The sequence below is a fragment of the Symphodus melops genome, assembly GCF_947650265.1.
Source record: "Symphodus melops genome assembly, chromosome: 7".
Classification (NCBI taxonomy): Eukaryota; Metazoa; Chordata; class Actinopteri; order Labriformes; family Labridae; genus Symphodus; species Symphodus melops.
The window spans coordinates 12936031-12957973 of NC_136697.1; the positions used below are offsets into that span (position 1 = coordinate 12936031).

Here is a 21943-nt window from a genome sequence, read left to right on the forward strand (position 1 = left end):
GAAACCAGGTGTGACACTCACACAGGGAGCGCTCTTTTGTGTGTGTGTGTGTGTGTGTGTGTGTGTGTGTGTGTGTGTGTGTGTGTGTGTGTGTTTTCTACTCTTAAGTACTGGAAAATATGTGACAGAGCATGTCACAGAAGCCAGGTTCATGTTATCGCACAGTGTATTGGTCTGGTATCTGAAGAGTGTGTTCAGATCAGGGAACAAGTAAGTACTGTGTGTGGAGGCATTACAGGCAGATGAAGCCTGAACCCTCACAAGATAGAATACATCTGACAAACAAAACAACACAACTTATAAAGGATTCTATATTATGACAAATAAAGGTATCTGCAGCGTCCAGAATAAAAATGAACATTTAGAACATTCTTGAATACAGAGATACAAAAACAGTTTGCACTTAAAAATTATACACCTGTTCAGAAGGTTACAGTTTCATGTGTAATATAGCAGGTGGGTTCATGACATGTTGCCGCGGTAACAAGTGGACATTTTTAGTCAGTTTTTGGAGAATGTGCCATGTTAAAAAATACAAATACAATTTGACAAATCCTCTCTCTATTCCTCCTCTCTGACATATCCTCCAGCTCAAAGGCATGCTTTGGAATCTTGTTTTAAAGAGTTTTGATGTTTAAGGAATCACCTGTCAAAAATTACTGAATACAATCCGTTAATAAATGGAAATCAAACCCTTAAGAGGTGATGGGGATTTATTGAATTTAAATCTGGCTAACAAACCCAAATCCATTCTGAATTGTTAACAAGATGTGTTCAGGTAAAATTCTTAAAACTCTTCTTCCCTTTAGTGATCTGAGGTCACTATTCATGGGTAAGAACGCCACCTACAACTTAAGAAAAGAGATGAGCAGCATAATAAACAAAAGTTTCATTGAATGCATCATTATTCAATGACCGTTTCTCTACTGTGTTTTCTGAAAGATCATATTTTAAATCAGGGGATGAAATCAAAAAGGTTGTTATGAAGTCAAATCCAAGCTTCAATCAAAGTTTATCAATGGAGAATGTACTCAGTGATGAGTCCTTTCACTCAATATCTTAATAAACAGACACCTCTTATCTGGAGCTAACCCAGACTTTTCATTTTAAATATTTTGGAGTTTGTGTTTGATAGCTACAACTACTGCAACATCAAGTACAAGAAAAATAAGGAGAAGCCTGCTGCTTTTTGCATTCCATCTAATTCGGATGAATAACTGACGACAGCAAAACTTTGGCGGACACTTCAAATGACTAAATGTACAGCGTGCTGAATTACTTATCTCACATTGTCTCAACTCAGAACAAAGAAGGGTTACAATCCTGAGATAGACTAGAACAGTGCCAAAAACAGCAGCCATATCACAATGACAAATGATGACGAGTGCAACGAGGCAGAACACTGGCTTTTTCCACAGCTGAACAAGAGTGATTCATAGAAAAACCTTGATGATGAAGAGAGCTAAAATAAAGCAGCTATTTGGACATATATGGCGTTGCTGCAGAGAGATGTTCAGACTGTTTCGATAAGTCCAGCAAGGTACATCATTGACCAAAAGTCCACACAGTATCACAGCTTACTCACTTTGTATCTTAGAGCTCTGTTGTGATATGGGCAACTTTGATCAAACTTTAAGTAATCTGGACAACATGCAAAACAAATATTGGTTTCATACTGTCTGAAAGGGTTTATTACTCTGTAAGTGATACTTTACCAGAGGGACTAAGAACACACAAGATCAAAACTATCATACATGTTCTGTTTTTTTTAAACTTACATAAAATATACCATAGATGTCATTAAAAAGTAACTGTTGAAGAGACCTGTCTTACCTTGTGTTTTGAATCCAAACGGAGGTAAGTAATTGCTAACTTTTGCTAAACGTTTGAAGTTCCGATCAAGAAACCAGGGTGCTGATTTCATGAACCTGAAACAAGAAGTGAAAAAAGAACATAAGACAGAAGAATTTCTGTACCTAAAAAAAAACATACAAACAATAAAAAAAACAGCCACTCCTCAATAATTTTTACTGTTCTGCTTTCTCCCCCGACACAGCCTCTTACCTCCCATGTGTGCTAACACTGACTCTGGTGTTAATGTCCTTGGTGAAGTTTAGTCAGAAAGTAATTAACAAATTCACTTATTTCAATCTCATTCATTTAACAGCATCCCCAAATCCTCCACTATAACAAGCATGCACACACATTAGGAAGGTAGCTGGAGACCAAGTGGGTAATAAAACATGAGAGGCAGGCAGAGACACTGAAGGGTTGCAGTACATAAACTATCTAGATAACCTCTTCAACAGGGACTAAATCTTAGTTAACACACGGGCGTACTAAATCTGCAAAGACACGCCAAACTGAATACTTTCCTTTAAATGATCTGTGGCAACACTATTCCTACAAACCATAGACGTTATGAGAAGATTGACGACATCAATGTTCCCCAAAAGTGAAGCTTAATCATTTGGAGCTACCCTTACTCGCTGGGACAAAGGGTGAAATGATTAATTCAATTACATGTCCATTTTTTTCCTCAAACACAGTTTCCATCTTTATGTTCAGTTCTTATGCTGATGATGTTGTGCCCAAAAATTACAAGTTTATTTTAGTTAGGTAACTGAACACTACAAAGAGGTATAATGTCATGATTGACAGCTCTGTTTGAAACGTGGTTCATTCAGCGCTGTGTGCACCAGATAAGCAGGGAAGAGGACGAGCAGTGAGAGGAAACCTAAAGAGCAATGGCACAGGACTTGGTTAACATTCCACAGCTATCGATGTCTTCTTCAAACAGACACAAGAATCTCTTCTGCTGTGGACTTGTCAGTTTTAAATGTAAAATGTTTTTTTTTTTTTCTGTAAGTGGAAGGGGTGGGATGTTAAAACTATGTCAGACTGTATATGCAAGGGCTCCAAATTATGATACCAGCACTATATGTTGGCTTCAGTTGCGGGATATAGTTTGGCTTCTCTTTTGCACAACAGGAGGAGATGGCGTATATCTTTATATACGCTCAATGCTAGAAAATGAATAAGACAGGAGAAAGTTTGTGAGTGAACTAAGAGATTAACACCTTAAACGTCTCTTACAAGAAGCAAACAGTCCTTCAACACAAAGTACAAATTCAGTTTGATATTCAACGCCATGCCTGTGACCGATGTTTTAAATGCCCTGTGAACTGCTGCTTCCAGCATCGCCTCTTCCTTATCCTGTATGTCTGTATTAGTGTGTATGTGTGTTAGCTGTTTGAATGTGACGCACTTTGATTAATTGCAGCTCTAAAATCAAAAGAAGCCATTTCCTTAGTCATGCCTGCAAACCCAAGTGTGGCTTAAAGATGGATGTGTGTTTTTATGACCCGCTGTCAAGCTGGGGGGTGGGATGGGTGGGGGAGATACACGAGAGAGCGAGAGCGCTTTCTCAAGTAAACATGCAGGGAACTCAATGCACGTCCATTTCAGACCTAAATGATCAATCAAACACACACGCAGGCACAAAAAGACAATACTAGGCGCCTCGGAATGATCGACTGAGCTGGTGTGCATTATTTTGTTTATGATAGAGAACAGCTACAAAAACTGCTGTAGTCTCATTAGCAGAAACCAGACCACCAGCGACAATCTATTGCATTTTACTGAGGCTGTTCATTGCTCTCGCACACAAAAACACATTTAAATATTTTTTCCTTTCTTCTTAACATAAATCATGCCCACAACAGCAGACAGACCGCACTTACAAGGAAAAGTGTTTTAAACTGGAATCAAGCGGACACACAAGAACACCACACTCTTGTTTCTGAATCTTGAATCTTGGATGGCTTCATACCAGCGCTGCCATGAACAGGAAGTATGTCGAGTACTGAGGCAATATGACCAAACATGGGGGACATTATTAGGATGCCTTCCAGTTAGTTTCAACTTATTCTAAGCACCATAATCCGTCTTTGATACTCTCATTATCCCAGAGTCTCACAACATGAAAACAAAGAGAGACTCAAGAGGAGAGGCAGTCCTGTCTGATTCTCTCCCCCCTCTGAATCACCTGACAGTGGGGGGGGGGACACATTCAGAGACTTCTGTCCTGCCAAAACAAATGGAGATTCATTAAACCTAAGACTTCTGAGGCCAAGAGGGGCTATAAATAACACAGGACCATTGCGAGTCACTGAGCCCTGACCAACAGTCAGTCACTGACATCCTGACAAAGCAGAGAGACAGAGAGCTGCTTGTTGTTAAATAAAAAGTGAGGGCTCCCAAAACAGACAACGCGCAGGGGACACATTGTGCTCGTTTCCTTTGCTAGGTCCGTGTCTCATGGGAAATATTTTCATAACCGTGCCGCTTCAAGTTCACAGCCACCACTTGATTTAGGGCTCCAATACAAACAGTTTTGGGTAAAGCTGAGGGAAGGGGAGGTGTGGAAAATAAATTGGATTCTGCAGGGCAGGGGCTTCAGAGAAGACAAACATGGAGGAAGCAGGAGATGATTAGAGGGACAGCCAGAGGACCTCAATGCTCAGGGTTAAGTAGTTTTCTCTAACAGCTGAACTACAGGCCACACCTATTTAAACAAAATGCTAACAAGGCCTTAAATAAACAAGGACTAAATGGATCTGTTTAGCCTGGTAAATAAACAAAGCACACTGAGATTAAGAAAGAAAACACAAGTGAACATACAAAGTGTTAATTGGTTGAACCCTTCTACAGACTTCATAATAAATCACATACAAGACTGTGTCGGTTCTAGCATACGGACACAACCATGCGTGGAAACAAAGTGCAGCGTTGATTATCCTCATTGACCTGCTTGTGACTGAGGTGAGGGTGCTAGCAATCAGCATACTCCCGCTGGGGTTTTTTTTTTGTTGTTGTTTTACAGAACTTTGATCCGACACGCGCGGCTGATTAGAGGAAGTCATTAAGAAGGAGAACTTTGGTGACACATTGCCTCTCAGATAGTTACAGGGCACGTCCACAAAACTGCTTCATCCATCTTAAATGGGTAGGAGCGCGAAGTTACAGACGTTGATGCTTTTTGTTCAAAGTCGGTTGGTTCGTCATCTTGTCTCAAATGCACAGAAAGTAACATTTTTGAAAGGCCCAACTAAAACGTTTTCAAACACCTTATCCACATGGTGTCTTTTTAATCTGATTTGACCTTATAGGGAGTTTGGTCGCAGGACTGTGGTAAAATATGTCAACATAATTTGAAACTTTGGAACTGGAAGCCATACACGAGTTCAGGAAATAGAACAATCTTCTTTGATGCTTGAAAGTGGGCCGACAAGCTTGCCTCAAGTGCCTGTGGCTATTGTTCAGCAGCACAGTAAATTTCCCTTCTACTAGCTCAGCTCTAAGAATGCTGTTTGGACAATGCCCTATAGATCAAGCTGAGATTGGCGTCAAAAAGAGGCAAAGACAAAAATCAAAAGAGCCAATGACATCAGAGAGGGCCGTGGAGGATTGTGCGGACTGTGTGGGCTGGGTATCAGGAAGCTCGTGATGAGTCAGGACAGGAAGTTGGTTGGTGTTGTCCATGGAGAAAGCCTCGAAGCCTCTAGGATGCGATAGGAGGAAAGATGAGAGATCTTGTGCTCAACTAACAAGGGTCCTTTTGTGTAACTGGGGGATCACAAGGACACAGTCGAGGTTTTGTGGTTGGGGAGAAGCCGATTGAAACTGGGGAACGTTGGGCAGGAATGTGGGGGCTTCTCTGTTTCTGACTCAAACCCCTCAAGGCCAAGCTGGCTTGAGGGGTGACATCATGCACGTTGGTATGCTCAAAAACAGTTTCAGCTTTTCTCCTGCTGACATGCAATTAAAAGTGATTTCTTTTTAGGACGCTCTTAATTTGGCGTGTGAAGTTGCTGAAGCATGCACGCGTCTCAAAACAGTAAGGAAGCGCAATCCTTCTCACTTGGGATAGATGTTGGTCATCTTGGCTGCTGCATACCCCGGCTTGCACACTCCTTCGCTGAGGTTTCCATACTTGTATGCCAACTCTGGTGGCCTGCACATGAAAAGAGGAGGTGATTCATCAGACACATCATGACAGCTGATTATCAATTATAATGACACTATTCCAAGCCCAGGCTGAGCTTGTCAAACAATGTGCCTGACAGATAAGAAAAATCGGGTTGCCTTGTAAGTGGGAGAACTCAGCAAGAGCGCCGCGTATCATCCGTGTGTGGCAAGACAAAGCAGAGGGGCCTTGTTCAAATAATCACCAAGCAGGGCTCGAACGCAAACCTTCCAATTACTAGCATGATCATTAATAACCTGATGAATGCCCGCCGCTACAGTTCAAATAAACAGAGAGGAGAGAGGCTCACGTTTTAGCATGATGTGAGGCCTGATATCAAAGACTTAAGAACAGTGTCAACGTATTTTATGATAATATATTTCTATTAGTAGGCCAGAATGTTGTTCACTTGCAGTTTAACTTTAACAGCCCATCGGATGATAAGGGAGTGTTTCATAGGGGGGCACTTTCCCATCTCATGACCACCTGCTCGGCATAAATAACCCCAATCACAAAAGTAATCACTCCCTTGACGATAAATTGCACCACTGTATGCAAATGCTTTAAGGGAATAATAAATGACACTGTAGATATAATGTAAGGAGCAGTATTAGATAAACTGAACCCTTTAGAAAACCACCTTTAAGTGACTGCTGACACACTGCTTACAGTGTGCGTGCAGAGTGCGGACAGACGTGCGCTGCGAGCTGGGTGGGAGGCCGGTGAAAGCGGCACGAGATTATTTCTCACGCGGTGAAACGGAGGGCCGGAGAAAGGGTCCTATCATGGCGGTTTGAAACAAGTGTTGAAACCAATTCAGCGAACTGTCTACAGATCAACAAACACACAGCTCATGTAAAGAGTCCATGTAGTGTGTTCTCACCGTGACAGCGGTTCTGGAACAAACAGGAAAACACGTATGCCTCGATAAACGCCAATCTCAAAGTCTAATACTCAGACCTTCAGTGAAACCTGTTGATTGATGATCTGCTATCTAAAGGAATCAAATCTGATTCATTGACCTACTGATTAAAGGGTTAACATTTGCAATCGTCACGGTAACCCCATTAATCAGCCAGAATCCGTGTGAAAAAGTATTCCGATGGTAAAGCTGTAAAATATGTCTGAACTAATGGAGTCAAAGTGTAACCGCTAATTCAGCTGTGCTTCATATAACAAGTCAGAAGTACCTCACACAGAACATGATGGAGAATTGTGAAAGACTTTGCATTCAATGAGAGAAAGGTTGAACAGTCAGAAGTACTCACAGCTTTGTGTCCAGCTGCAGCAGAAAGCCCTGCTTATCATACACTGGAAAAGGAGACAAAAGAGAGAGAGATGGAAAGCCATTAGCACAAAGGCCACATCTTGGGGATAAACACTTTCTACAGGTGGATCATAAACTGTGGTTAGTTTAATGTAAAGCTGTTCATCCGGGAGCTCATTAGCTGTAGATGCAAACAACCTGTGAATATTTTAACAAGTAAAAATAAAAATACAGCCAAAGTGCAAAAAAAAAAAACAGCATTAGAATTAAAGATTATGATAAAACAAGCGTTTTTAGGGAGATGCGAGCCAAAACAATCTGTTGAGTTTAAAATAAAGTTAGAAAACATGTTAGAGATCACCTATCGACAACCAATAGGTGCCTGGTGGTGAAGCGTTGAGGCAGAAGACAGAAGGATATGAAAAAAATGAGAAATTTATTCAGAAAGATGTTGAGAATGTTATGTTAAAGCCTTGTTTTTTATGTATTATTAAGTATACAAAGTCTATGAAACACATACTATCTTACAACTATCCATCTGTGTTATTCTGTTATAACTAGCATTAGCTAAAGCAGGAAGAGCGGGAGATTGCTCCTGTGGTTGCAGATCTCGTCTTCACAGAGCAGCTGAAGGAGAAAGTGAAAGAAAAGAGGACAATGAGAATGCGTGATAGCTGGTTAGGGTGGGAAGGATCCAAACACTGCCCTGGAGGATGGAGGTCTTTGCCAAAGCAGCCAATATGGGTGAGTTTGTGCGCATGTATTATGCTTCTGTAGAGAGAAGCATAAAGCAGCCAGAGGGCCAAGTCGAGCCAGCAGCTTGGGAGAAATTAAAGAGCCTGGGCCAAACCAGCAACACAAATGTTGGTCTGTGAAAACCCCTTTATGCACCAAAACTCCTGCAGACTGCCTCACATGCCGACCTTTTGTTAACTGAGCCAAAACAACAGAGGGCAGTGTTGCATCACTCTGCAGCTTCATGTGGAGTGTGGCAGTGTAACCCTCAGTTTGGTACTAAATGTCTGATTTTACTAATTTAATCACTTAAAAATAATTTTTAAAATTGTAAAGAAGAAACAACGAATGCTTCCAAATCGTAATGTGGTGGCGGAGGCTTTGCAGGAATTTTTAAAATGTGCCAATCTATTGGCTTTAAGAGTGTGTGTGTGTGTGTGTGTGTGTGTGTGTGTGTGTGGGGTGGAGTGAACAGTAGGTGGGACTACAGATGTACCTGAGCCTACTATTGGTCCCACGGGGATTTCCGTTTCCATCTCTGAAACACAAAATGTCAGTTTAGTCAACTTTGAGGTCAGTCTGTTATGGAATTGGACTTGAAAACAAAGCCAACTGCAAATGTCAAAAACCAAAGAGCAAAAGAGAGGAGGAGAAGAAGGAACGGTTAATAGCTTTAATCCCAGAAGGCTGAATTATAGTTCACAATCCCAATCTTTATTCAAAGGCAGAAAGTCCAATGAAGTGGAAAATGAAGTGCAGAAAGCCCCACTGTGTGAATATTACAGCTGTGGTAGATTCAAAGTAACCCATGAAGACTGAGTGAGTGAATGAGCACACACACGCTGGTAACATAAAAAGATGAAAGGTAAATGAAAGTGGTAAAATTGTCGATCTTTTATTATTGCATTAGCAGAGGTTTATATTGCAGGGGAGGGAGAAAAAAAACTCTGCGTCACAGTAATTTGACAGTCACCCAGTGTGAATGGGCAGAATCTCAGTACCTCTACCTGGAATTCTTTTCACTTCTGCACCTTTTGTCAGGGCTACAGCTGTCCCTTCTGCATCATTCTCTGAAAACAAAAGGTGGTTAAGAGACTAATCACTGAGAGCTGTGGAAGCAGCTTAACCACAACACTTAACACCAAACTCACCAGTTTAAAAAAAAAAAAAAAAAAGATCATTTCAACATCAGCGAAATAAAGATCGTGGCTACGCACAAAAACAGATGCACACAAAAGGCAGACAGACAGAGTAAAACATTAAAAGGTTTAATGCTGAGCTTGCCTCCTGTTTCTAGAGCCATACAAACAGTTCATCAGTTCTATGGTGCAGGACTTGAGCCTCAGTAACTGACTGATTCACTCTGAATCTCTTCAAAGCTGTTAGGACTAGATTTTGACAGCTGGAGCAGATTTTCTATTCAAATTCCTCTTTCAAATGTTTCATTTAAAAAAGTTTTAACGATGATCTAAAAAGCGTCGACTTTTATTTAAGGTTAGCTTAACAAAAACAAAAAAAAAAACAGGTTTTTAGAAGAAAAGGTGAAAAAAGTCAATCTTCCACCTGTCATAATAATCCAAAGGACAACTGCCAATGAAAAGGATTTTCAAAAAGCCCCGTCCAAGAGAAAGCGGGCCAACACCACGTCTGCGGAGGAAAACCAACAAAATCACCCTCATTTTGAAAAGAGTTTTATCCGCTCGGCGTTTCGCCTCACGATGATCATATTTTCTCTTATTTGCCGTTATGTTCCCATCCATCATATTCATCACTTTGAATCAAGTCCTATCACTGAGTTATATCCACTCCTAAACTCACCTGTGCGCCGTCATTGGCTGAGGGAAACACACCAGCTCCCTAACAAGAAACAAACTGTGTCAACCAAAACCAAACACACGCATCTCAATCCAGGCAGAGGAGAGGGTCTCTGCAGACACGGGCACACACAAGTGATGATCGAGTGCCATTACTTTTGTATAAGTCAGAGTCTTGCCTTCTGGGTTTAAGAAAAGCTACAGATATCTTTGAGGTAAAACTTTGCTCTGGCTGAAATTCTATAGGTGTATCAGAGATGAGCAGCTCAGCTCTGAGACGAGAGAAGCCAAGTCAGGAAACTTCCAGAGCACATTCTGACCTAACTGTTAATGAAACCATGAAGCAAGAGGGGAGCATACAGTATGTCACTAACAACTATCACGTGAAGTTACTTTATACGTTTGTTACCATGTTGCTAAAACATTTCTGAAATACACGCGTCGATAAACAACCTCGATTGTCTCACATCTACAACATTTACCTCATTAAATGCAGCATTTGATTTTTAGAAAAGCAGTTTAGCCATATAATAAAGCAGGTTGATTTCAGTGGCTGTTAGCAGCTTGGCTGGTGGAACAAATTCATTTCACACCCTGCAGGTGTTAATTTTAAGTGTGATCTGACACCCTGAGGTGCTGTTCCTGTTACTAGCAGCAGAGCAGACCCTTGTAAGGGACGATGCTTTCGGGGGCTCTGAATTCAAAAAGGTAGTTGACTTCAATGGCTATCTTTTCCACAACATGGTGCCGTTCCGGAGCCTTGAACAAGGCTTTCCTTCTCATCAATTTTTAAAAAGGTTGTCAGTGCGATGGCGTCAGTGTGATGAAAAAGTCATGCTGTGGGTTCCATGATGGAAAGTGTTCCGCAGAGCATGTAACGCCATACATGCACTGCCTTGGTAAAGTTCAAAAACATTCACATATGAAGACACAGCTTGTAAATAATCAGCAAAAAAACGATGTGCATTCTTCCAGAACAACAATGCAAGAAAAAAAAGAAAGAAAAAAAAAGATTTTTCCTTTTGCTATGGGTTTCAAACAATAAACAAAATATGAGGCCCATGGTTCGTTAGTAGCGCTCTGTGTCCAGGTGGCGCTGCTCATCCGTTACGTGACGCCTGTTCATGGCTGCTTGAATGATGAACTGGGAATGACTCACTGACAATACCAGCTTTTTATACCCCCAGAATGTTGAAATTGGTGCCACATTGAAAAGGCTTGTATTTTTGTATTTTTTGCTATTGGCCCTAATATGTAAGACACACTACACACAGTGAGACCATTACGTGGAAAACACTAAATGAGGTGTGTCTATCACCTTAATACATTACAATTGCCCCCCTATCCCAAAAATCACTGAAATGAAAAAAAAAAAAAAAACACCTTATGTATGAAACCCACTGAGGACCTCACAATATCCCTCACTTATTGTGAGCTGTGTAAACAGTGAGCTCATTATACCTGATGAAGAATACAATCAATGGTTTTCTATTAACATTTTTGACATTGGTCCTGCTACACTAAGTCAGTCAATCAGATGACTGTTGAATACTCCAAAGCTGGCTCACAACATGAACACGGATCAATGACAACAGTTGCCTTGTAATTGCCTATATTGACACTCAAAACAAGCTGGAGGCAATAACAACTTTTCTCTTTACCACCATGAGTACTCAGTTTGTATCAACAGGAACTTTATTGTACAAGTACAACAAAATGCTTTTAGAGCAATCCAGCGCAACAGATGCCATGTCAAAGTATCAAAGATAATATAAACATAAATGTACAAATATACTTGTAACACTATAACCACATTTACAATAAATATGAATCATTGGTGCAGTCTAAATAGACAGTAGCAGCTAAATATACAGGTTGAAGGCCACATGCCGAGTAATAAATATATTGCGGTTAGAATATACACTACGTTGAAAGTGACGTGCTGAATAAATATATATATTGCAGTTTAAATATGAGCTGAGCTTGTTTTGAACACCTTCTCAACAGGATGTTGAATGACATGTTGAACTGTGGTTTGTAGATGAAAGGAACACAGTTGTTATTGTTGACAAAAGGAAGAAGGTTTTCAATATACTCACCGAGTCGTGATAAAGAAAAGAAAGTCTCTATTGGTAAAGGGCACATGTAAGGTATACTCCTTATTAATGAAGGAATGACAACACAGTGACATACACCTACTGTGAAGTTGATACAAGCTGGCAGACAAGATCATACTAAACAGTAGAACAAACACCAGAGACATTGGGATTGGATTAACAGAGTCAACTTTGAAAACAGGTTCAGAATTCAGCCCCAATTTAATGAACAACTCAAAACATTAGGACATGACTAATCCTGAGAAATCAAAAAAATAAGCACTGAAGAAGAAAAGCATGACTAGTCACAATCGTTGTGAGTGAAGTGACCGTCTGGGCGATCATCACACAGCAGCAGGTTTACTGTGAGTGAATCTAGCTCCTGTCACAGCACAATGTCCAATCACATACATACTGTAATGTGTAGGGAAATGCAACTGACACATGATCAGATGTCTTGACTAATGTTTTCATTTTTCCACCAAACTTTAAAAGTTAGTTTGCAGATAATTCCGGTGAGTTTCAGGATGCTTACATCCTGGTGGGGATTACGATACATTTGCTGAGCAGGACATAAGCCTCGGGTTGCATGTTCCACTTCTGTCTCTGAAGCAATGATTGAGCGTCTAACACTAGAAATCAAGAATGGAGAGGAGAGATTATCCAGTTTTGATCCTCTCAGTCAAACAGCATAGCTTAGTTGACCAGGATAGAGGGCAAGAGGGAACCATCCACATGCTCATCGTTTCCCTCTGACCTGTGCAGAGCCAAACATCTGGCACAGCAGTAATGTAAAATAGCAGTATTTCTTTCTGCAATCAAAGCTCCCTTCCAGTCCACTTTGCCCCTCTTTCACAAAGCTACAGAAATGACTGTTGTATAAAAACGTTTGTCTGTTGAGCAGTCTGTTAAACAGTCACTGAAGAAAAAAAGCAAACATTCTCAATTTAACTATACATACACTATCATATAAATCATTCTAGTCTATATCAGGGGTCTCCAACCTTTGTTCACCTGAGAGCTACTTTGAAAATAGTGAAGTAGTTAAGAGCTACTTGCACCCACATCAGCTGAAGGAAGCTGCTGTGTGAAATTGCAATGAGCCAATCAATCGCCTTAAATTCACGTCAACATCCAAGAAAATAAACATGAATATGTTCAACTTCTTATTGTGCCACAAGGTCAGCTATGTTAACTGAAAATTAACGTCAATATCCAAGAAAACAATACTATTTTACACTGAATAGTGGGAAGAGGTGTGTTTACTGTTGTTGAAATGATTTTTTTTTTTAATTTTCAGAAAGTCAGTAAACCTATAGGCGAGCTACTGGAAACCTGTCCACGAGCTACCAGAGGCTCCCGAGCTAACTGTTGGACAACCCTGGCCTATATTTTATATCGAGATAAAAAGGAAGTCAAAATGTTTCACAACACTGAGAAGGTAAGTAGTTGAGAAATTCAGCTCTGTGGGGAAAATGATGAGAGTGAACTGTCTTTAGTACTCAGCCAGTCATACTGCTACCACAGTATTTTCAAACTGTGATATTGCATCACAAACTGTAAGGTGGAGAGACAGAGAAACACACAGTTCATCTTTACAGTCTTCTGAAATGTCAAAGTTTAGATGAGCAAACTGGCGACGTTCCACTGATTAAGATACCTCGACATGGGCAGTTGCTGAAACCTTTCTACTGGCTGTAGAGACTGTCACAGCTTTAACAATATTTACTCTGTCCACTAGCTGGAGATGGGCAATACACCTAAAAGCTGCAGATTTTAGGTTACTTTAAAAAGTAAGCAAATCTGATCAATATCAGAACAAGTCAAGGGATCGTTTAAGTTCAACTCTGAACTGTTTCTATTTCAATATTGAATAAGCAAACAATAACAGCAATGATAAACCAGACAAATTCAAAGCTTATTTTCTGTTGGCATGACAAACCTTTCAGATAGTTACACAGCCAACCTGGTATGATGTCCTTTATCTTTCCCACAGCTCTGATCCAATGTAACAGAATACTTCACACAAAGAAGGTCAACACAGTGAGGCACCTTAGACCAAGGACATTTAATAATCCTAGTTCTCCCAACAGCGGTTGAAAATGCTGGATGATCAGCGGTGAGAGAAAAAGAAGGTAAACACATCATTATCAGCTCTCTGTCATGCTCAGTAAAAATGACAGTATTATTGCAGCACAAAGTGATGCAGCATTAGCTCCAGTACTTTAGAAGCCCCTCAGCTGTTGAAGAAATAGCTTCTTTATCAGTATCCTGATTTACAATATTCAGATGTTTCTCCATTTCAACACAACATTTGGACCAAGTAGAAATGTATCTTTGTCTGATTCATTTCCCAAGAATTGCCAGAAAATATATATATATATATATTTTTTTTTTAAATGTGGAAGCTGCCAACATCTGACCTGAGGAAAGATTAGTGTGGAATGGCTGGGTGCCTGTGCTAACCTGAATGATCAAATAGTTGACCAAGAACATAATCCAACTCATTTATCAATGTTGCAGACTCCGTTCTTTTCTTGTTTTATGCATCCCAAAGGCAGAGTTGTGGACCTGACAGCAATGGGCAAATGTCTCTGTAAATTTGAGGCGAATCCAAACAGACTTTTAACTATATGATCAAAATCTCCAGTTTCATCCCCAGGGTTTACAATCCACATAAGGTATTAAGGACAAAAGGCAGGGCAACCTCTTCAAACTTGTCACTATGAGTTGGTTTTCATCCCATCTCAACCCTGAATATGGTTCAAAACACAGATACATATGTATGTTTCCTCAGCCAAAAGCTGCTCCATGTTAATGTTTTCCTGCTCTCTGGGGGGCAGAAGCAAGAACGTTTTAAAATCTTTGTAGCGAAAACTTCTAGCCCCCTCTGCTGGATTTGACCAACTGTTTCAGAGGGTGAGATAATTTCCTGCCCTCCTCCATCATCAGTCTGATCTTACAGTATATTCTGACTGAAGATTTTCCAATGAGTAACAGTAGGCAAACATCCAGGTCTGCCATCATTATTTTCTAAATATGGATCAAAAACTCAGGATATACAACATGAGGAAGTCTCATTGAATAAGGACCAACACCCAAACACACAAGGAGTGTTTAAAGAGGAAAGTCGACATTATGTTTTCTCAGTGTGTGTAAATGGCGTTGCGAAACTGCATTTCCAGTTTAGAGGGAAATGTTTCATCATCAAAGTGTGGAACTCTTTTAAAAGAAAGCCATTTCTCCAGTCATCAACATCAAATGAGCAAATGGGTATACATGCTCTCTCAAAGCAGACATCAGGCATTCACCTAATAGATGAACACACACACATGTAGCTCTTCTTACAGTAAGAGAGGTAAAAAGGATGTCAACACATTTCCATTTGTGGCACAACAATCCATATCTGGGTTTGATAAGCAGAGAGAAACTTAAAGGGATACTTCAGTTATTGAAACATGCATCTATAGTGACATTGGGTCATATATGTAGTCGAAATGTGATTTTTTTTTTCTTTCGATCGGTGCCTTCTTGACTGAGAAAAGGGAGAAAATGTTATTTTTAGCTCTTGTGATTGAAATACAACAACTCCCAGAATGCACAGCGCAACATTCAAGCGTACAGCATTGGCCCCGCCCCTAAACCATCTTTTCAAAGCAGCTTCTGAGATCTCCTCCCACTGTACCTACCCCCATTCCTCTGGGCTCCTCCAGCTGTGCCTTTTCAGAGTCTGCCAATACTGTTTATATTTCTGTTTTGCTTGTTTAGTTTCTTTGATACTTTTGTATATTTTGTAAATCATTTCTACACGTAGCTTGCAACATTTTTAGATGTACAGACCTGTTTATGGTCTGTCTACTCATCATTATCATATTGTCAATAGTTTCAGCAGATAACTTGTCGAACTTGTCTACACTCCTTCACCTTAATATAGACATCACTTAAGTTTCTTTTGTCTGTTTACTCCTCATTATAGTCAATAGTTTCAGCAGATAACTTGTCTATTGCACTGATGTTTGCTCTCTATATCAATACTGCTCACTTACAACTGTCATCACTGTTTTTTGCACATATTATATTGTTCTGTTTGTTACTAACATTGTGTGTTTGATGTCCTGTTGCTGTAACACCACAATTTCCCAGCTTGGGATCAAGAAAGTAAATCCATCCATCCATCCATCCATCCATCCATCGTTGTCTACTGTTTAGGATGGCACAATATTTTCTTTTGTTAATAAAAAAATAAACATCCCTGACACCCCAAGGAGATGACAAAGAACTAGCCGCCTGTGGCCTTGCCTCACGTCACCTTTTATCTTGGCCATAAAGTTGCAGTAGAACACAACACAAAGACTGCAGCCGACAGCCAGACACCACGTAGGTGAAACCAAAAAGGTGAAACCTTAAGGGAGCGAGGAAGACTGCGGAGAAATAAACCATTTACTTAATGATATGAGACGCCCATTTTCTCACTGCTGTCGCTAAACGCAAGTAGTACAGGTACTTCTTATCGAGTACAACGCCTGATAAAAAGCTGAAAATGGCACCAGCGTTGTCAGCCGTTTTCTAGTTTTTCTTCTTGTGCACTGGCTTCCTGTTTCGCTTAGCTCAACAGCCAATCAGAAATTCCGATCCCCTTTACACCAAATATGTCGGGGCCTTTACACCAAAGGTTGAGGCAAATTGAATTGAATTCCCCTTATCCCATCCAGTACTTTAATGAAGTATATGAAAAACTAATTAAATACCAAAGAAAGACATTATGATATTTAACGCAACACACAGCTTGACATATGTAGCAGAAAGACTGCAGTTAACTGCACAGAGAAGGCAAACAGCAAAACAGAGGCAGCTGTCGAACAGATACAAATATGTGTGGGATTCAAAAGGAATGGCAGACGGATGGTGAGCTGATAAATAAATGGTACAGAAGAATTGTACAGATCACTTACGAGACTTCTGGCCCCACACAGGTAGATGGAGCTTCCCAGAGGAGTAGTAAATAAAGCCCAGGACCAGCATGGGGCACAGGACGAACAGCAGCTTGTGTGTGGGCTTCATGTTCTGCAGTCATTCACATGGCACCATCCACGTCATCACCTGATAGGACACCAGGACACAGAGACAACATTTACTCATCCAAGAAACAACATATCTACAGTAGGTCAACAGAGACAGGGAAACTGACTTTCATAGATCAACAAAGTAAAAGCTTGTGCAAGAACATACAGGGAGGGAGGGAGGGAGGTGAGGTAAGGTGAGGTCAACATTTTGCATCAACACACCTGGACAAATTCCCTTGTACTCCGATTCTGAACACAGGTTGGAGGTGAAAGGGAGATTAAGAAAGGTAGGTTATTCCCTACAGGAGAAATATAACAAAACCCCTGAGAAAAACAACAGGCTCTCATTAAAGATCATTTTTGGTCTAATTCCACCAAAGCTGAAGGCATACATGTCGCTATATTTGTCGGGAGGGTCGTCTATGATGGCAAATGAAACAATAAATAATCAATTGTTGGCAGCAAAGCCACTTTTGTTTGTGGCAAGCCTGAGTAATCTTGCCTGGGTGGGAGATGCAAAAAGAAGAAGCACAAAGCAGAAGCTGAAAGTAGCTCTTTCTGTCTTTGTGTCACTAAAACGGTTGACTTCGGAGAGTTGATCATTTCTGCACACGGTCGCTTATCACAAGCTGTTGAAGCATCCGTTTGACAACCCTCTTTGCTGCTGCTTTTTTTTTTACATGTTTACAGGAAACCACACCCTAACTGCTCGAGATAAAATTACATCTATGATGAAAAAGAAGGCTCTGTGGTTTAGCTCTGAATAGTTGTAAGTTTATTCAGTCAAAAATGATGAAAAAATACCACTCTGTTTAATTCATCTGTCTTGTCAGTTAGCTTTACTTTACCTGTCTTAGGCATACGAGAACTGACTGTCTGCTTAGTACATAATGTTAATAAGCCAAACATGGCGCAGTATTGGCAATGAATCATGTCCAGTCAACGTGACGCCCGACAGCATACAAGACAATCCATTAGTCATCTGTGTGTCTGAGTGGACACGTCAAATCCTTCTTACCACCCTTAGTCCACTGTCATATGCGAAAATGCAACAAAGGACCATGACTGTTCAATTATTTTCAAATGTTAACTATTTTGATCTTAGCTTCACGTACAGCTTCAATTAAAAACAGGGTGTCCCTGAACACCACACACTGTGCTGCATTTCTTTGAAGTGACAAGTTTAACCCTTTAACTGCCTGCTCGACCAAATGGTTGAGCATAGTTTGAGTCACCATATTGCAATAAGAGGAGTGTCTAACTTAACACAAACTGATTTAGCCGTTTCTACCATTTGGTAGACGTATGCAAAGCTAAAGTAATCCACTGTGGAAGGCACTGTGGCTGTAAATGGTTGGCCACTCCCCTCCCCCCACCAATTAGGAACTCAAAACATGAAAATCATCAAAGACATTTTGACTTTTTTGATGAAAATTTGAAAGGAAAGAATCCTTTTTTTTTAACATGCTATTAGTGATGAAGGGCTTACTGAACATAAATGTTACTTGATAGCAGGAAAAAGTTCAATTCTAAATCTAATAATTTTTCATAAACATGTTCAACCAAATTGATTTGTCTCTTCATGGTGTGTTATACATTCATCTAATGTAATTAAAATTGACCATTTGCCATGAAATCTAATCCAATTGAGCCTTCGAGATCATCAATTATTGCAGAAATGAGAAATCATAATAAACATGAATAATCTGAAAAAAAAAATCCTCACTGAATGACTTTTGTAATTTTTTCATTCATATTATTTAGTGTTGTAAAAACAAAGCGTAAAGCTCGGGAAATCATAATTATCATAACTAATTCCCTTTAAACTAAATGTCACAAGCTGCAATGCTAATATTACTACCATTAATAAAATTTGTCACTTATAGGGAGTAATGATGACAATTTTTTTTTTCTTTTATTCAACAGACCCTTAAACTTTTGAAATATTGACCTCTACATCTCAAATGGTTGCGATGTCACTTGATAGTTATGTATGACATTACATACAAATACCATCCAACCTCTGTCCAAAGGGTGCATCAAGGTGGAGATGTCAGAAATGCAGTGTTTTCCTGTGTTTGAACTCAAACCTGGAATGCTTTGTAGCATACCATCAAAAGTAAATTGGTTTAAAAGCTCAAAAAGCATTAGCGCCGTTGCACAGATGAGGTGTGTTGAGGTGAAAGGTTGGAATTAGAATATTTTTTATGTTTTTGCCCGTGTTGTACTGTGCTCAAAGGTTTTTTCTAAGTTCAAATAGAAACCAGCAAGAATAGTTCAGTCAACCCAACACAAAGATCTTGTGCCACAAAAACCTCAAGTTTTGTTGCACTACTAAAGTTGAGCAGTGTTGTAAAGAAATGTTGAAGACATGCAAATGTTCCTTTGTTTCTTTTTTAGTTTTTGAACTAAACTTGAACTTTTTTTTCACATAGCATTCAATTACAAGTGCAATGATTCTGAGGATTTTGTGCTTTTGTACTTCAACATGGATTTAGCGAAGATGATTTTTTTTTTTTTTTTTAACAAATGCAGTATTTCCTTGTTTGATGTTCTACTTTCCTTTCTTGAAATTAAATCACCCTATTTTTTGTCACATACTTAAAGATATAAAGAGATGTCCAATGCCCTGTTGGTTGGTATTTGCATGTAATGTCATACGTAACCATCAACTGACATCTCAACCATTTGGTAGAAGTTAATATTTCAAAAACTAAAGGGTCTGTTGAATAACAAAAAAAAGATTGCCTTCATTACTCACCTAAGGCAATAAGAAGTGCAAACAAACACGTTTTCTATAGCTTTTTTTTTGGTGGGGTTGTTAAGGGGTTAAAAGAATATTCTACCCAGGGCATCAACATGTGATCTTGAGCACAGCTAGGGGCATGTGCAAATGAGGGACTGAAAGAGCTTCAGAGCAGGGAGTTGAGCTCAGATAAGACTGTAATACCTTTGCAAAACCATGCATTTCAAAAGAGCAGGTCCTAATCCACGAGGCAACAGATGCTATCCGCCAGTATACAGCTTGTTAATTCTTTATGCAATCCCTAATACAGGCTACAATATAATGCAAACTGTCAATAATATGTACTGCATTTTACAAACAAAACTATGTTAAATAGTGTGCCAATGCTTGAAAGGTAAACTGATGAACTGTCATGTGTTCAGGTTGCAGTTTAATGTTCAAACAAAGTCTCTCTAATGCCAAATAGTCACCTGTGGAATATATTTGAAAGCATTTACTGTTGCTTTTATATTATTGTTGAAATGTGTACAAACAAGCAGCTACAGCAGTCCAAACACTGGTTTTATTTCTCACTATGGATAATTCACGTGTTGCATGTGCACTTCTTATTGAACATTGTCAAACCCCTAACATATTTATGGGAGAAAAGCAACAAACAAGGTCACAAGTAGGAGAAACTAAAGTGTACCCACAAGCGCACCTCGTCCCATAATACAATGTTTTAACTCACTACGTCCTATAGTAACATGTTCCGACAGTAGCAGAGTCTTTCCGCTTAAAACACACTCATTTCATACAGTTAAAGCACTGTGTTTTACAGGTTTGTCGAATGATTACTTGTTAACATTTCGGTATACCTTGCTGTCACGTGACGCAACGAGTTGCTGCTAACTGTGTTCAGTGGCTAACGAAATAAAATAACAATAACGGAAGGTTTTTTTGTTTTGTTTTTTTTAACTCACGTAATTCAAAGATGTAACTTAGAAGTACAAATCTTTCCAGGTACAATGTGTCCCACCTTTTACTGGAGGGGTTGTAGTACCTGGGAAATGCTCCGTTCACACTTTAATTATTAAACGAAGAGACGCACATAACTAACGGTTAACGGTCTTTTGCAAACAAACAGAAAATCAACTTCCAAACATCGCGCAGCTACAGTTAGCTCAGGCTAGCTCGTCGCTATGCTAACAACGCTACGTTGGCACAGTGGGAAAATTGCCTTGATCCCATCGGCAGGCCTGCAGCGTAAAAACACAGCAGCGCTGGTTAAGAATGTTTGTGGTCAGACATGGGCTTGAGCAGACGCAGTCAGTGGCAGAAACAGCCCACACATGGAGGATTTATATTAGCATTTTAAAAACAACGAGTCTACAAAAGACACCTTTGAGGTTAGGAGAACACACTACCAACGGTTTGCCAAAAATTAACCAACCACCACCATCATCCCTGTCGTTCAAAAAAATACGGCGTAGAAACGGTTTCTCGTCATTTCCAGGCAATGAAAAGGATGGTAGACGTTACCTTTTCTTCTCTCTTTCGAGTCCACGGGTTAGAGACGACACCAGTCTCAGTGTAAATAACGGATAGGTCGATAAAACAACGGCCGCGTTCTCCCTCGTCTCCAAGCCATATTGATGAAAACCGTGAAAGTACCCTGCGACCACTGACTGCGTGTTTTTCCTTTTACTGTCTGTCTGTCTAAGCAGCTCGACTTCACACGAAGAGTAAGTGTGAACGAAGCACCCCCCTCAATCTACATTATCAACATCAGCAGCAGCAGCAGCTCAAGGGGTCTACAGTCACAGTCACATGAGGTATCACTGACTTATGATGCCCCCTTCTGTTTTAACAACAGAGTTTAGATGAAAGCACCTTCTCATCCGCTTCTTCCCTTGGTGTTGTCGCATTGTTGAAGGTTTTGGTTTTGCGCTTAGACAATATACATTCACGCCCTGTGTAATAACAGTCTGTGGTCGGCAGCAAAGCGATAATGTACGTCTCTGGAGCTTGTTGAGCTGGCTGCCCCACAGTGTGATGCAATGTGCATGGTCAGCAATATTTTTTTCATCGGCTGTGCAGGTTGAGAGGCATGTTTTTTTAATTTATCACGTAGCCTGGTTGAATTTGCTGGCACTTTACATTATATGCAAGTCTATTTATCCAGTACCCAGCACACACTTGGCATCATTGGTAA

General features: G+C 40.0%; 1 protein-coding gene across 3 annotated transcripts in view; it reads right to left on the minus strand.

Moving 5' to 3' along the window:
- Positions 1-21943, minus strand: part of st3gal3b (ST3 beta-galactoside alpha-2,3-sialyltransferase 3b) — a 51541-nt gene that overhangs the window by 21671 nt on the left and 7927 nt on the right. The window contains exons 1-7 of one of the 3 annotated variants that reach the window (XM_079347943.1): positions 21271-21703; positions 16893-17040; positions 9032-9100; positions 8527-8568; positions 7297-7339; positions 5924-6016; positions 1834-1928 (exon numbers count right to left, since the gene is read on the minus strand). In XM_079347943.1, the coding sequence (XP_079204069.1) occupies positions 1834-1928; positions 5924-6016; positions 7297-7339; positions 8527-8568; positions 9032-9100; positions 16893-17001 (451 nt within the window). In that variant the 5' untranslated portion in view covers positions 17002-17040; positions 21271-21703. Of the gene's footprint in view, positions 1-1833; positions 1929-5923; positions 6017-7296; positions 7340-8526; positions 8569-9031; positions 9101-16892; positions 17041-20767; positions 20793-21270; positions 21704-21943 lie in introns of those variants that run through there. The other 2 variants (XM_079347944.1, XM_079347945.1) reach the window with 2 other exon arrangements.